The 13,028-nt window shown below is 42.1% G+C and overlaps 1 protein-coding gene across 1 annotated transcript in view; it reads left to right on the forward strand.

Annotated features, from left to right (window-relative positions):
* The first annotated feature begins 249 nt into the window (after nucleotides 1–249).
* The window catches only part of Notum (palmitoleoyl-protein carboxylesterase notum), a 54,216-nt gene continuing 41,437 nt past the window's right edge, over nucleotides 250–13,028 (forward strand). The window contains exon 1 of the mRNA XM_033482830.2: nucleotides 250–1,644. Coding sequence (XP_033338721.2) covers nucleotides 1,627–1,644 — 18 coding nt within the window. The 5' untranslated portion in view covers nucleotides 250–1,626. The remainder of the gene's footprint in view (nucleotides 1,645–13,028) is intronic.

Raw genomic sequence — 13,028 nt, forward strand, 5'->3', positions numbered from 1 at the left:
AAGTAATTATGCAAACGCTTCAAGATTATCTGCACCGTTGCACGACAGAAGCAAAGCCGCCCGAGGCACGTAATCGAAACTACCCTTGACGTAGCCGAGACCTTGGCGCCCCACCCTCGCGCTTCTCTACCCATTTCCCTCTGACTCGATGCTTACCCCCGCCCTTTTCTCGGAAATTTTATTGTCTGGTTACTTCGCGCGGCTTAACCTGGCCCGATTGTCAGTCAGCGGCTAGCTCCGCTGCAGCGAGGAACCCCGATCACTTGGTCTTGGACAGTTTGCACTCGAAAGTCACGAGAAATCCGATGACACGGAGGGACTTCGACTCTGATAGTTCGTTTCGGCTGCTCGCCAGCGCATCCGCATCGGCTCGTGCGTCACACGTTTTCCTTCATCTGATTCATCACGGTGTAAGAATACGGCATTTCTGAACGAAAGTCGAAACGATTATTCATTGAATTTGAAGTCTCGCAAGGCGTATTATCTGGGTGGCGGTAAGAGGATTCGAAGATTCGAATACAAGTCATCCAAGGAGACAATTGTCCGTATAGCTAAATTATTGCTAAAATTGTGCATGAAACGCTGCGAGAAAGAGTTGGTAGAGCAGTCGAAGACGCGGCAGGTGCAAGGTGAATTTTCCTGCGGCGGAGTCCTGAGAAAAGGCCGCGTCTCCCGGGGGGTTATCGAGGAAGCCATCGTGGGGAGAGGGAAGCAGGTACAAGACGGACTTTTGAGTGCCGGTGTCTCCAGAAATCGGCTGACGATCAATCGGCCGGACAAACTGGCCTGGAGAAAGCGTCGTCGGCCAGGGGGACAGAGGAGAAGCCGATTGGAAAGAGCGTTCTCCCGCCCCTAGCGGGGGTCTCCGTCAATTAATCTTCCGCAGGCTGTGCTCTTCCGGGTACGAAAAAGAGCGACGCGGAGGCAGCCGTCAAAGAAAACACCCACAACAAACAAGCGGCAAAAGAGCAAGAAGAGGCCGCCGGCAACAAAGAGGCCGCGACGGAGAGGAGCAGAGGAGAGAAAGAGAAAGAGAGAGATAAAGAAAGAGAGAGAGAGAGAGAGAGAGAGAGAGTGAGGGAGGGAAAGGGAGAGAAAGAGAGGCGAGAAGAAAGAGAAAGGGTGAAGCGCGAAGAAGAGGAGGTGTCGGTCGCTGTTCCTCGGCCGTGGCTGGCACGTGCGCGCACCGGCTCCTCGTGACTCGGAAGAAGGGTTCGCCTTCGCCACTCGGCGGAAGGAACGAAGAAGGAGAAGAAGAGGAAGCGTGCGAAGCGGAAAGTGGCGGCAGTGTGCCGCGAACCGTCAACCGGGACGTGCGTCGAGCCCAGTCCAGCTTGGACTCGGTCCTCATGTTTTTCATGCGTCCAGACGCCACGTGGACTCCACTCTCCAGCTTCAACCCTCAGCCACCAGTCTCTCCGTTCATCGATCGTTCATCGCACGCGACACCGTTCCACGGTATGACGATACCCCGCGGCGTGTCTCTCTCGTGAAAACCACTCGGCGAAGACCAGCGATCGAAGATGATCCAGGGGTGACCCGGACCGCCGAGGATTTCCGGGGGTGCGACCCCGGCTCATTGCTGCCAGAACTCCATATTCGAGGACGCGAAACTGTGCCGTGAAGATGAAGACGGAAATACAGGTGAGTCGTTTGCGACCCCTACTGGGGGGCGAGTCTCTTTCGCCGGTCCTACGGGGTGCCGCGGTAATGGGAATGTGAAATTTTCATGTCCCTGGGAATTTGCTTCTCTAAATTCGTGCATGCTTCCGTGACTCGAGACTGGTAGTTAAATGTTACTGCAGAAGATGTTTAGATGTTATTTGTAAAGCTGTCTCTGTTGTACGGCAGATTCCATTATTCTCAGAGTTAGGTGTTAATAAATCAGATCATTGTGGATAGTGACGGATAGATGCGCTTGTTGCGTGGCGTCAACTATTTTACGTGTTATTAAATCGAAGTATCATAGGTGTCCAACGATGCGAACGCTTTAGAATGCAGAAAATCGTTGTGCTATCTTCTTTCGAAATGATTCTCGATTAGCATTACAATTGGTTATAAACAAATCATTTAGTTTGAAGTTGTTTTATTAGTAAATAAATAAATGTGTTTGCCGACGAAGCGGTCCAGGAGCTTTATGATCCGGATAATTTCGTTATAAATATCATATTCTTCAAGACGAATTGTCTATGTCTTTGCCATAAGTTTATAACAACTTCAAAAAAAAGAAACGTCCAAACAAATGAACATTTACAGTTTCACATAATTAAGTTCACAAGGTTACACTGTGAAAATGACATTCTACGTTGCTTTTTGTTAGTAGGACTGAGATTTAGTTCAAAATAACTCCCCCGTTATTCGTTTCACAATATAAAATTAATTAAATACACGTAGAAATACTTATCGCGACAATCGGACCGCAAAAATTTGTATACAAAATAAAAATTGCTTTTTTCCAATTAACTAAAACCAGATTACACGATATTTTGTACAAGCGCGGGGGTTTTAATCGTGCGTGCTCCAGAACCATTGAGCCATTTCATGGGAATGTCGAGGACGATGAATCGTAAAGAATTTCGAAGCAGGCGAAAGACAATGGACATCGCCTAAGGGGAAAGTCGATTTCCATTGGCGTTTATTTCGCCGAGAGGGTGGCCTGTTTACACGCGTGTGCACATAGACACACCGTAAAACGGGTAGCAGAAGACAACCCGGTCCTCTTTTAACGCTCTTTGATCATCTCTTGGTTATGCTTTCACGGCCTCCTGTTATGCTTCCTCCTCCGCACTCCGGTCTGGCTCTCCCCCCTGGGTCAGATCCTTTGCTTACGTTTCGAGCTTGAACTTTCAAGTACGATTTAGCGAAAGCCTTTGAACCTGGTCTCCACGCAATTCCGACCAGCGGCATCTAAGGGTCGTTTGACTTTTGCCAGCACGCGCAGCCGCGAGATACTTCTGTGCTCCAGCCTATTGTTCATGATCTTGCTGCAGAAGCGTAACGTGTTGTTCGTCGATCATTTAGTCGGTTCTTTAACGCAGCAGCATATGATCTTTTGTCCAATGTTTAGGTCGTTTTACTATAAAAGGCACGATTAATAAATGATACATGGTAGCTAAATTTCAGAATAGCCAATGTCAGAATTCTCTATCGTCCAAATACGTTTCACGTGCAGTTTGCTGGATCGAAGACAATTCATTTGGAAAACGATTTACTAAATAAATCGATAAAAATTCGAACTAGGGCACCGTATCTGATTGCAAGTAACTGTTCTATTGTCCGAACATCAATGACACTTTACTTATCCCGGGTAATCGAGGCTCCACTGCATTTCGTAATTGTTTACCGCTAACTGAAACAGGAGAAACGAAAATGCCTCGAGAATTTTTAATTACTGTCGCAGTACCATCAGTTTGTTTCAGTGATTAACACTTAAATGACTGCGTATTATTTCCCGTAGGCTTACTTGAAGACTTACCAAGTTTTACTAAGAATACACATTGCGGTGTATGCTTTGGGCATCTTCTGGTAAAATTTTTACTCTAGAATTGCTTCGAAAAGCTTCTAGATTTATGGTTCTGTCTTTTGTCCAAACATCTTCATTTTCCGGTTGTTTGGATTTGTTCGTCAATTGTTCGTTCTCAGCATAGAGAATACGTGAAATCTCGTGAGCGGTCGTTTGAATGTTAAAAAATACTCCGTTCGATTTCGAGCAGTTGCAGAAAATCCTTACAATAGACACGCGCGAATGATTTTTATTCTGCGGGCACAAGAAAATCCTTAAAGTCGTCTTATTGTCATCGCTCGAACGTCGATGCTTTGGTTTATGCGGACCCAGAGTGTAAATATTGTTGCGAATCGCTCCGTTTTTCTCTCGCATTTTATTTACAATATTGAAACTTTGACACAGCTCGATACAATTATATTTTAGATCTTTCAATTTGAAATGTTGCTCGTTCGACAGTCCGATCTCGACTCTTCGATTGTCCGTTGGCAACACTCTTCCGTGGCAACCCCTATCTTCTATTATTTTTAAGCAGTTGTTCACAACAGGGCAGTTTCACATTACAGCGACTTGATTTGGACAAGTCGCCGTAACAATATCGTTACTCGATTGTCCAATTTCTGACAGTATAGAGTTTTAGACTTCTACATGTTTCATTCAAATTCGTAGAAAAACCAACGTATCTGGAATAACATTTTCGTCGAGGATGTTCGCACCTCGAGTGTTAAATAAGAGAAGTCGGCGTGGTCTCGTCTGAAATGAAATTGCAATAACGGCAGCTTTAATTGCGTTGAAGTTCCGCAGCTAATCTGCCGGTAAAAAGTTGAGCAAAGAAATGCCGAAACTGGTTGAACCTGCGGGGAGGAACCCCTCCGTTGAAACCATTGCAAATGCCTCTAAGTCGTGGAACTTCCTTAAGCCCCGGTTTCAGACTAAGTCGAAGCAAGTTGGAGGCGACACATGGCTCGAACGAGGACGCACGCGATCCCCGAACACATAATAAATCACAGCCGCGAATCTAGACACACGCGACAAACCGCGAGACCCGGGCGACACGCCTAAATTTATCGTCGTTCTTTGTCGACAGCTCTCGGGGGGTGCCTTCTGTCAGGAGTACGTGGCGCCAAAACTATCTCTCTCTCCCCTTCCCTCCCCCTCTCACTATCTCTCTCTCTCTTTCTCTCTTTCTCTCTGCCTCTCTTCTCTCTTTGCTCTCCCCGTCCGCGATTAATTAAATTTGAATTCTTCGAAGCGTTCGAGACGTCCTTGACGGCCAAGGAATTTTATTTTAATTTATCGAAGCAGGAGGAACGCGCGAGCCGCCCTAAGAATTCCACTATTTTCGTGAACACTCCGAGAAGAATGCCGGCAAGCCCGCCGGATTTCGTTTTGTTTCCACTTGGCGCAGCATCCGCGAGCGCGGCTATACAGAATTTGAACTCCGACCGGTTCATTTGCTTCGCTAATTTCGCGAACAAACTTCCGCGGATGTTTTAAATTCAGAGAGCCGACCGTTTTTTCAAGAATTTTCAACCGTTCTCGTCGTTCTTCTTGCAATTTGTTCGTGTTACGACGAAAATATCGTATCTTCGTAGATTCGACGGATGCTGCGGAGCGTTTCATTATCTTTGTCGACGTATCGTATGTTACATACCGCGGACATACTCTCGGTTAGAGTATGCTGTTACATAAAATACTAAGCGCGGAGAAAGTATTTCGTAATTGCTGGTTCTGCTTTTTCTTTTTTTTTTAACATCGGATCAAATGTAGCCGATGACTGATTTAGCAACTCACGCTCAGGGTATTTTACAACTACAATAGCGGCTGATACTACCGTCCGATATGGGTCAGTTCCGTAACAGACGTCGGATAATTAAATAACAATGAACTGCTGGCAACGTTGGCAAGCACTCCGATCTAACGTGCGGATAATGAAAACACGTTCACGTGCAAAATCTGATCTTACGTTGCAGTTTAAACGAGCCTTCTGCACAAAAATTCGCTGTTTCGTTTCAATTGACATTCTGCCTTAGTTAAAACCATTATCGTCCCGCAAAAAGGAGTACAGTAAATTCTCTCTAATTGACGCTTAGATTGTACAACACAAAAATGAAAAATTTCGATATATGAGATACGATTATTCGAGCTTTACAGCTCGTTTTTGTAGCTACCGATCGTCAACGACTGTAAAAATGAGTCGCATGGCTCGAATAATCGTATCTTCTCAAATTGTACATTTTTGTTTACAAGCCGAGGGACAATTGAAGAGAATTTGCTGTATTTTCAATTCTTTACCACTATGATACGTATGTATATATATATATATATAGAATATATAAGAATCTTGTATATATATATATATATATATATATATATATATATATATAGAATAAATATAGAATCTTGTACAATGTTTATATAAGCTGTACAATATATATATATATATATATATATATATATATATATATATATATATATATATTGTACAGCTTATATAAACATTGTACAAGATTCTTATCTCTTCACATCTTTGTAGTTGACGTTGAAACAATCTTTGGCATTTTGGAAGTAGGAATGAAAAATCCTGCTGATACATACAGTGACGAACTGAAGAGTGTTTGTACATCATATAAATCGCAATAACATTTTCAAAACTGAACCAAATGACCTCTCAGATTATCCGTTTTTGTGCACAGGCCGCGTCGATTAGGGAGAATTTTACATAACAAAAACCCGATACGCGCCGCGGGCAAACGACGAAGCTTCGGCTTGTGTACCTAAATATGGTGGCTCGGTGTGCAACCATCAATCCGTAGCATCTCGAAAGACTTCAAAGAGGCGCTAATCGTAGGATCTAGCCGGATTCTAGGCATTCGCACGGTGGCGTTCCAAAATAAATGGTGCCGCAAAGCGGCGTCACAGGTCTTGAAAGGTTAAATCCCGAAAAACAACAGTCTGATCCCGACGTCGCGATCGTTCGTACCCGAAGCGTGCCTGGATAGAGAATTCCGTGCAGCGCTTTGAAGTCTAATCCCAAGAGGCCCGACCGGTCTGTCCCTAAAAATACAGATTCCGATTTCGATAAACGGAGGTCGATCGGGTCGATCGGGTCGAGGCTTTAAGGAATCGCCGGAGGATTCCGCGTGAGCGCGTCTCTCCCGAAATAGGGGATCGGAAGCGGTGGAAGGACAAAAGGAAGGCCGAGAAAGGGGGCTGCACTCCGCCGCGGCACCTGCTAAAAGAGGCAAGGTTAATGCCACGCGATATTTGCTTCGGATATCCTTTGGCACCGTGTTCCAGCCCGTTAATGAGTCCAAATTGATTTGGAGCAGTGCATGACCGACATCAAAGGGCAGAAGAGCAACAAGTATTCTGGCAAGAGAGTCGGAACGCCAGACATTATAGTTTAAGCCTGTTTACGTCGGGATTCCGTCTGTGATCTCCCGCGCCGCGCATAGTCAACGCATCGATTCGATCTCTTTGGCTCGTCCGTCTCCTCCTTCTCTGTCTTTCCGCTCGTCGTTAGTGCCTCTCTATTTCTTATCATTCGCTTTTACCTTGCTGCGCCCGCGGGACGCCGTCCTCTTCCTCTTTAGAAGTTCATTTTCGGAGAGATTCACGAGCCAAATCCCCACCGATCGTTTTTGTCGGCGCAGCTTCGATTGAGATTTACCTTCGGAACGTGAAAGGTGTATACATGCGATCCCGAGTTTCATGAGCCATTCGTATTCTTATTTTTTCAGTAACATTTCCATCGATCCAGACGAAGCATTATTTTATTAACCCGTTTTGCACCGGGGGATCCTCCCCGATCGCCTACCAAAAACGTCAACGTGTTTATTCGCTAAGCGGTAAATAACGCTTCGAGATTAAACGTAACGAAGACTAGAACTGACCGACGTGCGTTGCTTCGCCACTGAAAAGATTGAATTTATGCGGATTTTTCGTCCGTTTGATCATTATCCAGGCTTGAATTAAGACATGTTTTTCGATCATCTCCTGTGAAAGAGTCTTTATAATGTAAACAGCTTTCAGGCAAGAGAATGTGACACACGTAATTTTAACCGGCGCTATAGGTTTAGTGTCAAAGAAAATATACAATAATAGATCGTCGATTAGTATGATTGAATAAAATTCGATACAAAATTGCATTGATACAGATTATATGAAACAAAAGTTGTTAGTTTTAGAAGCCTCATTATAATTATCAATATGTGTAATTAATTATAATAGTGTAATTATAATAATTATCAATGTTGTGTTCCCTCAGAAGGGACAACCGAGTGCAAAGTGTTGAAGATGGTTTTATGTTTTGGGAAAGTGTAACAGCTGGTAGTTTACGTATTTTCCTTGGTTCATTTTAAGGGAGGGTGTCCAAGCGAAAATCAGATTTCAGTAATTTCTCAGATAATTGTGAAAAAGTTATTTTGTCAACTAATTTTTCTTCTGAAACAAAAATCGGATTGCAGTAAACTGCAGTAAAAATTTCAGCTCGGAAACATTATTATTGTTCGAGTTATATCGATCATTCTTATAAAATTACGTAAAAACGAAAACATTCAACATTATTCGTATTATTATTCGAATAATTTTACGATCTCTAGTCGAATAGCTTATTTGAATAAAGCATTATGCGAATAATTTATGATTGATAATGAGTAATCATTGTTTGAATAAAATATTCGCTAAAAAGAATTCCTCTTCGGATAGATCGTTATCTAGATAAATTTTTATTCTATTGGGGATATTTATTCGACAGTGTTGAATAAAATTGTATTCGATAGTCGTCATTTCTTAATCGTTATTCGAATAAAACAGGGCTTGAATTTAACTGCAAACTTTTATATGTATAGGTTATTTAGTAAACTTCTAACTTCTGAATTATTTTTTTCTGATTTCAGTTAACTTTTACGTTAACACTTTAAATTTGTTATAAATGTTCAATGTTATTTTATATTTGATTAATAAAAGTTCTGAAAGAACATTTATTTCTTAACAGATTTTTTAAAGTAAGCTATAGAAGTTTATATTATTTTTCAGTTATTTAGCATTACTTACGAAATTTAATATAGGATAAATATAGGTGAGTAAGCAAATCGTGAATTTTATACAATTATTTTATTATTCGTTTACATTAATAAGAAGATTGGATAAAACAAGACATTATTTACATATATGTTTAGTATTCAGCGATTAGTTTTAAGAGTAATATATTTTTCAAAGTACTTTCATTAATACTAGTTCTAAGATCATTGAGAATAAATTTTAAACGGATTTTGTTACACATGTACACGTATACTAGAATACAGGTCTACAATTGTGTTAAAAATGACACGGATCAAAACACGTGAACAAATATTTGTTTGAAAGAACTTTAACTTTTTCACTGTCCAATTAGAACCTTTTCCTGTTTTCGAAAAGGTAAATTTTGTATATTTACGCATAAATATATGGTTCTCCAAACGTTTCAACGGATTTATAATTGTTTTCTTAGAACAGAAAAGTTAAAAGTTAAAAAATAATTGTTATATCAGAAATAATTGAAAATTTTAACAGTTTCATTCAAGCGCTGGAATAAAATGTTGCCCGTCGCTGATAAATATATAAATGGCCGTAGTGCCAATAATTATCATTAAAATTGATATAACTCGAACAATAATAAAGTTTTCGAACTGATATTTTTATTGCAGTTTGCGTACATGATGTAGAAAAAAATTGGGTACAATTTTTGCGATCCAATGCTTGTTTTCATAGAAAAGATTTGTTTATTAACAAAGAAATGAGTTGGCAAAGTAACTTTTTCATAATACGAATTAGCGTAAAAAATGCTATCAAAATGGATATTTAAAAAATTTTATCTGGAAAATTATTGGTAGTTGTTTTTTACCTGGACGCGCCATCCCTTCCTTAGCCTAAAGGATTAGAATAGGGTTGAAACAATTCTTGATGCATTTCAGTATTACGGAATTATATAATATCTACTCTTAACCATTAACTAGATGAAATGGTACATTTTGATGTACAGTAAGTCCACAAATTTTTGAAACACCTTTTAAAAAACAATAACTTTTTTAAAACTGAACTAATTGACTTGAATATTTTTTAGACGATAGTGTGACTAGTCTACTAGACGACGACTAAAATAATTTTTCTTTAATTTTGCTATTACTTAGAATGACAAAAAAAAATAATCAACTCTCGTTTTTTAACTTTTTTATCTGAGCCTATAACAAAAATTTAAAAAATATCATTCGTAGATCTTGGTAAATAATATGCATACTGAAAATTGTATGGAAATCGGTTGACATTGTTACGAGTTACGTCAGAATAAAGATGGCAAAAATCGCAGTTTTGTCACGATTTTGAGTAGAAACTATAAAAAATCTAAATTTTTTAAGATCTTTCGACGCCTGTAACTCAACTCTGTGTGAACCGATTTCGATCAAATTTTCAATGCGCGTGTAAGTTACCGAAATGTACGAGAGGCATTTTTTTAATTTTTACTATATTCTCAGATAAAAAAGTTAAAAAACGAGAGTCCTTATCTTTTTTTGTTACTCCAAGTAATAACAAAATTTTTAAAAAAGTCATCGTCTATCATCTAGACAAAATTTATTTAGTTCAATTTTGACAAATTTATTGCGTTTTAAAAAGTGTGCCAATAATTCTGTGACTCACTGTATCTACGTTGATGTACAATATTCACTTTCAGTTGTATTACTTTTTAAACGAATTATTGATGATACCTGTAACAAATGTTCATGTTCGTCCTATTCGATAAATCAAATTTGATATCCTTTTGTTAAACGAGCCGTGCGATGAAATATCTCAATACGTTGCATTATTTCGTAAAGCATCTCTGGCATTCGCGATAAACATAAGTTCTCGCGCGTTTCGCAGCACCTTTCTAGCTAGCTGAATGTCCTGAATACAAGTCATTGTCTCGTTGCGAGGCGGAAATTATGGGCCAAACATTTTTCCTTGGCGGGAGATTGTTACAGCCGGATTGTAAACGTCAAAAATTACAGGAGTGGCGTTAGAGTGACTCGTAAAGAATCCTAACTGTACGTGGGACAGGAAAATCTGCTGGGTCGTGTCCACAATGATAGCATTCCGCATTTAGTATTATAACCAGAGTTTTGCGATAAATACGGTACTCGCAGTAAATGTGAATTAAAATGCAAGATTTTTGTAACAAGTGGTCATCATGGTAGCTGTTACCATTCACGAACGCTTTTATTCCATGGTATCTACATTGATGTAAACTTTTACACCGATTGCAACAACATTTTTATCGCGACCATTCGATCTTACTTTAGGTCTCTGTGAACCTTCTCAATGAAAAAAATCACTCGATTGGAAAATGAATGTCGTATAAAGCAAAAAGAACATTCAAGACAAGCGAAATAGAATTTCACGAGCAACAGCAGATTCTCCAAAAAGCGACAGAAATACTGCGAGAAGCTTCGCCGAATTAATCTGCCAGTGGGGAAAAAGGTGCTCCTCTCTTTCCACAAAAGCACCGACTGCACTCGCGAAGCAAATCGTACGAAGAACGAATAAGATTCGGTCGCGGAACGCCGAAGTTCCACTTCGCCGAGGAAGAAGTGGCCCGGAAAACGATCCAGAAGAGAATAATCTCCTAAATGTGCTTCGGAGATTGGAACAAGAGTGGCGCAGCCTGAAAAGAGAAGACCGCGTATCTTTCACGTAGAAAGCAACAAAAGTCCGGGCAATCGTCGGTGCCCCGAATGCGACCGGTGTTCCGCCGCCGAAAGGACGATCAATCACGATTTGAATGGCGTCGCGGCGCGGCGTCGGCGCCCGTAAATCGGCCGTGTCAATTATTTAACGGTGATAAAGCGTCGACTGGTATATCTGGTACGTGTAAATCTCGAGGAGCCAGTTATCGCCGGTCGAACAGCGAAAAGAGAGAAGAAGAAAGGGAAGAGGAGCACTGGAGAAAAAAAGAGGAGGGCCGTACGGGAGAGAGCCCGAAAGCGGTTTTCCTAAATGCTGGCCGGAGCTGCGTGGGGACTATCTCTCGCGTGTGCTCGCCGAGGAACGCAACAAAGTCGCAATCTGCCGCTACAAGAAACCACTTCGGGCCTGGCCAGTTATGGAACGGGGCTACCGAAGCACGTCCGACGAAATAGTTTCGGTCCAACTCGTGCTGAGCTTCCAGCTAGGAATTGAATGCACCGTCTTTGTTGTGTTAGACCTAGCAGGTTGTCTATTCGTTATACCTGTGGGGAGTCGCGCCGGCCGAAACGACTGACGGTCGCGTCCGTACCCACGTCCACGTCGACGACGACGATGGACTCTGACGTGGTAGATGCGGCCGAGGATAACGATAGCGGCGACGACGATGGACCCTGACGTACATGCGGGTGAGGATAACGACGACGACGACGATGATGATGACGACGACAACGACGATGACGACGACGATGATGACGACGACGGCGACGACGACGATGCTTCTGCCGTGGGGCGGTGAGCAATTAGCGACACAGCGCGGCGAGATCAGAGGCTGAGGGCGGGGTGGGGAGCGGCGGCCTAATTACACACGGTACCGACCGACTTCAAAGGAGCCGACAGTTCCTCTCCTCCGAGCCATCCCCTCCGAATGCTGGGCCCGAGAACAACGCTCCTCTTCCTCGTATACCCCAGAGCCCAGCCAGCCGTCGGCGACGCTGACCTGCCTAGCCCCCGATACTCCCTTTCTCTCTCTCCTTCTCTCTTCTTCCCCCTCTCTTTTTCTCTCTATCTCTGTCTTCATATCACTCTCCCTCTCTCTCTCACTCACTCTCTCACTCTTTTTCTCTCCCGGTGTTTCTTCTGCGATCGCGCTTCTCATGATCACGTGCAGGACCATCCTCGCAGGACGCGCGTTATCGATTATCACTGACGAGTTTTCGGACGGTTCCCGAGGCTTCTGGTTCGCGCCGGATCGGATCCGACCGTGTCCGAGACTGTCCCACGCGTTCCTTTGGGCCCCGATGTAGTGCGACCTGTTGATAGTTCGAGTGCGTGCTTCGTTTTCTACTGTACTACGCCACCCGTGATTCGGTCTACACGCTGCAACCTTGTGCTTAACAGTCTGTTAACACGTTCCGTGCCGAGCTTTTTTTACTCGAATCTTCACACTTTGATATTTGACTAAAACTTGATGTATTACGTGCAATTATTCATTCTCGTACACATAACAACGTAACAAAAACTTATCAACGCCCATTCTTGCGGTGGAAATTGATTCTTCGGTTCTAAATTTCTTGTAAACAATTTGTTCAGTTCACTAAGTAAACATGCAAGCGTGTACCATCGATGGTACACGTGGCACGGAACGTGTTAACCCTTTGCACACGAGACTATTTTAACTCCAAAATGAAGACATTCGTTTCAACCTACAGTATTTACACTTGTTAAGATTGTTTTTGTTTGATACATATGAAATTGAACGTGTACGATTATAGAACACTTCTATTATCTATTAATTTATCGAATACAGATAAATTTAATAATG

This window comes from Megalopta genalis, chromosome 16 (assembly GCF_051020955.1).
Source record: "Megalopta genalis isolate 19385.01 chromosome 16, iyMegGena1_principal, whole genome shotgun sequence".
NCBI classification, from domain to species: Eukaryota; Metazoa; Arthropoda; class Insecta; order Hymenoptera; family Halictidae; genus Megalopta; species Megalopta genalis.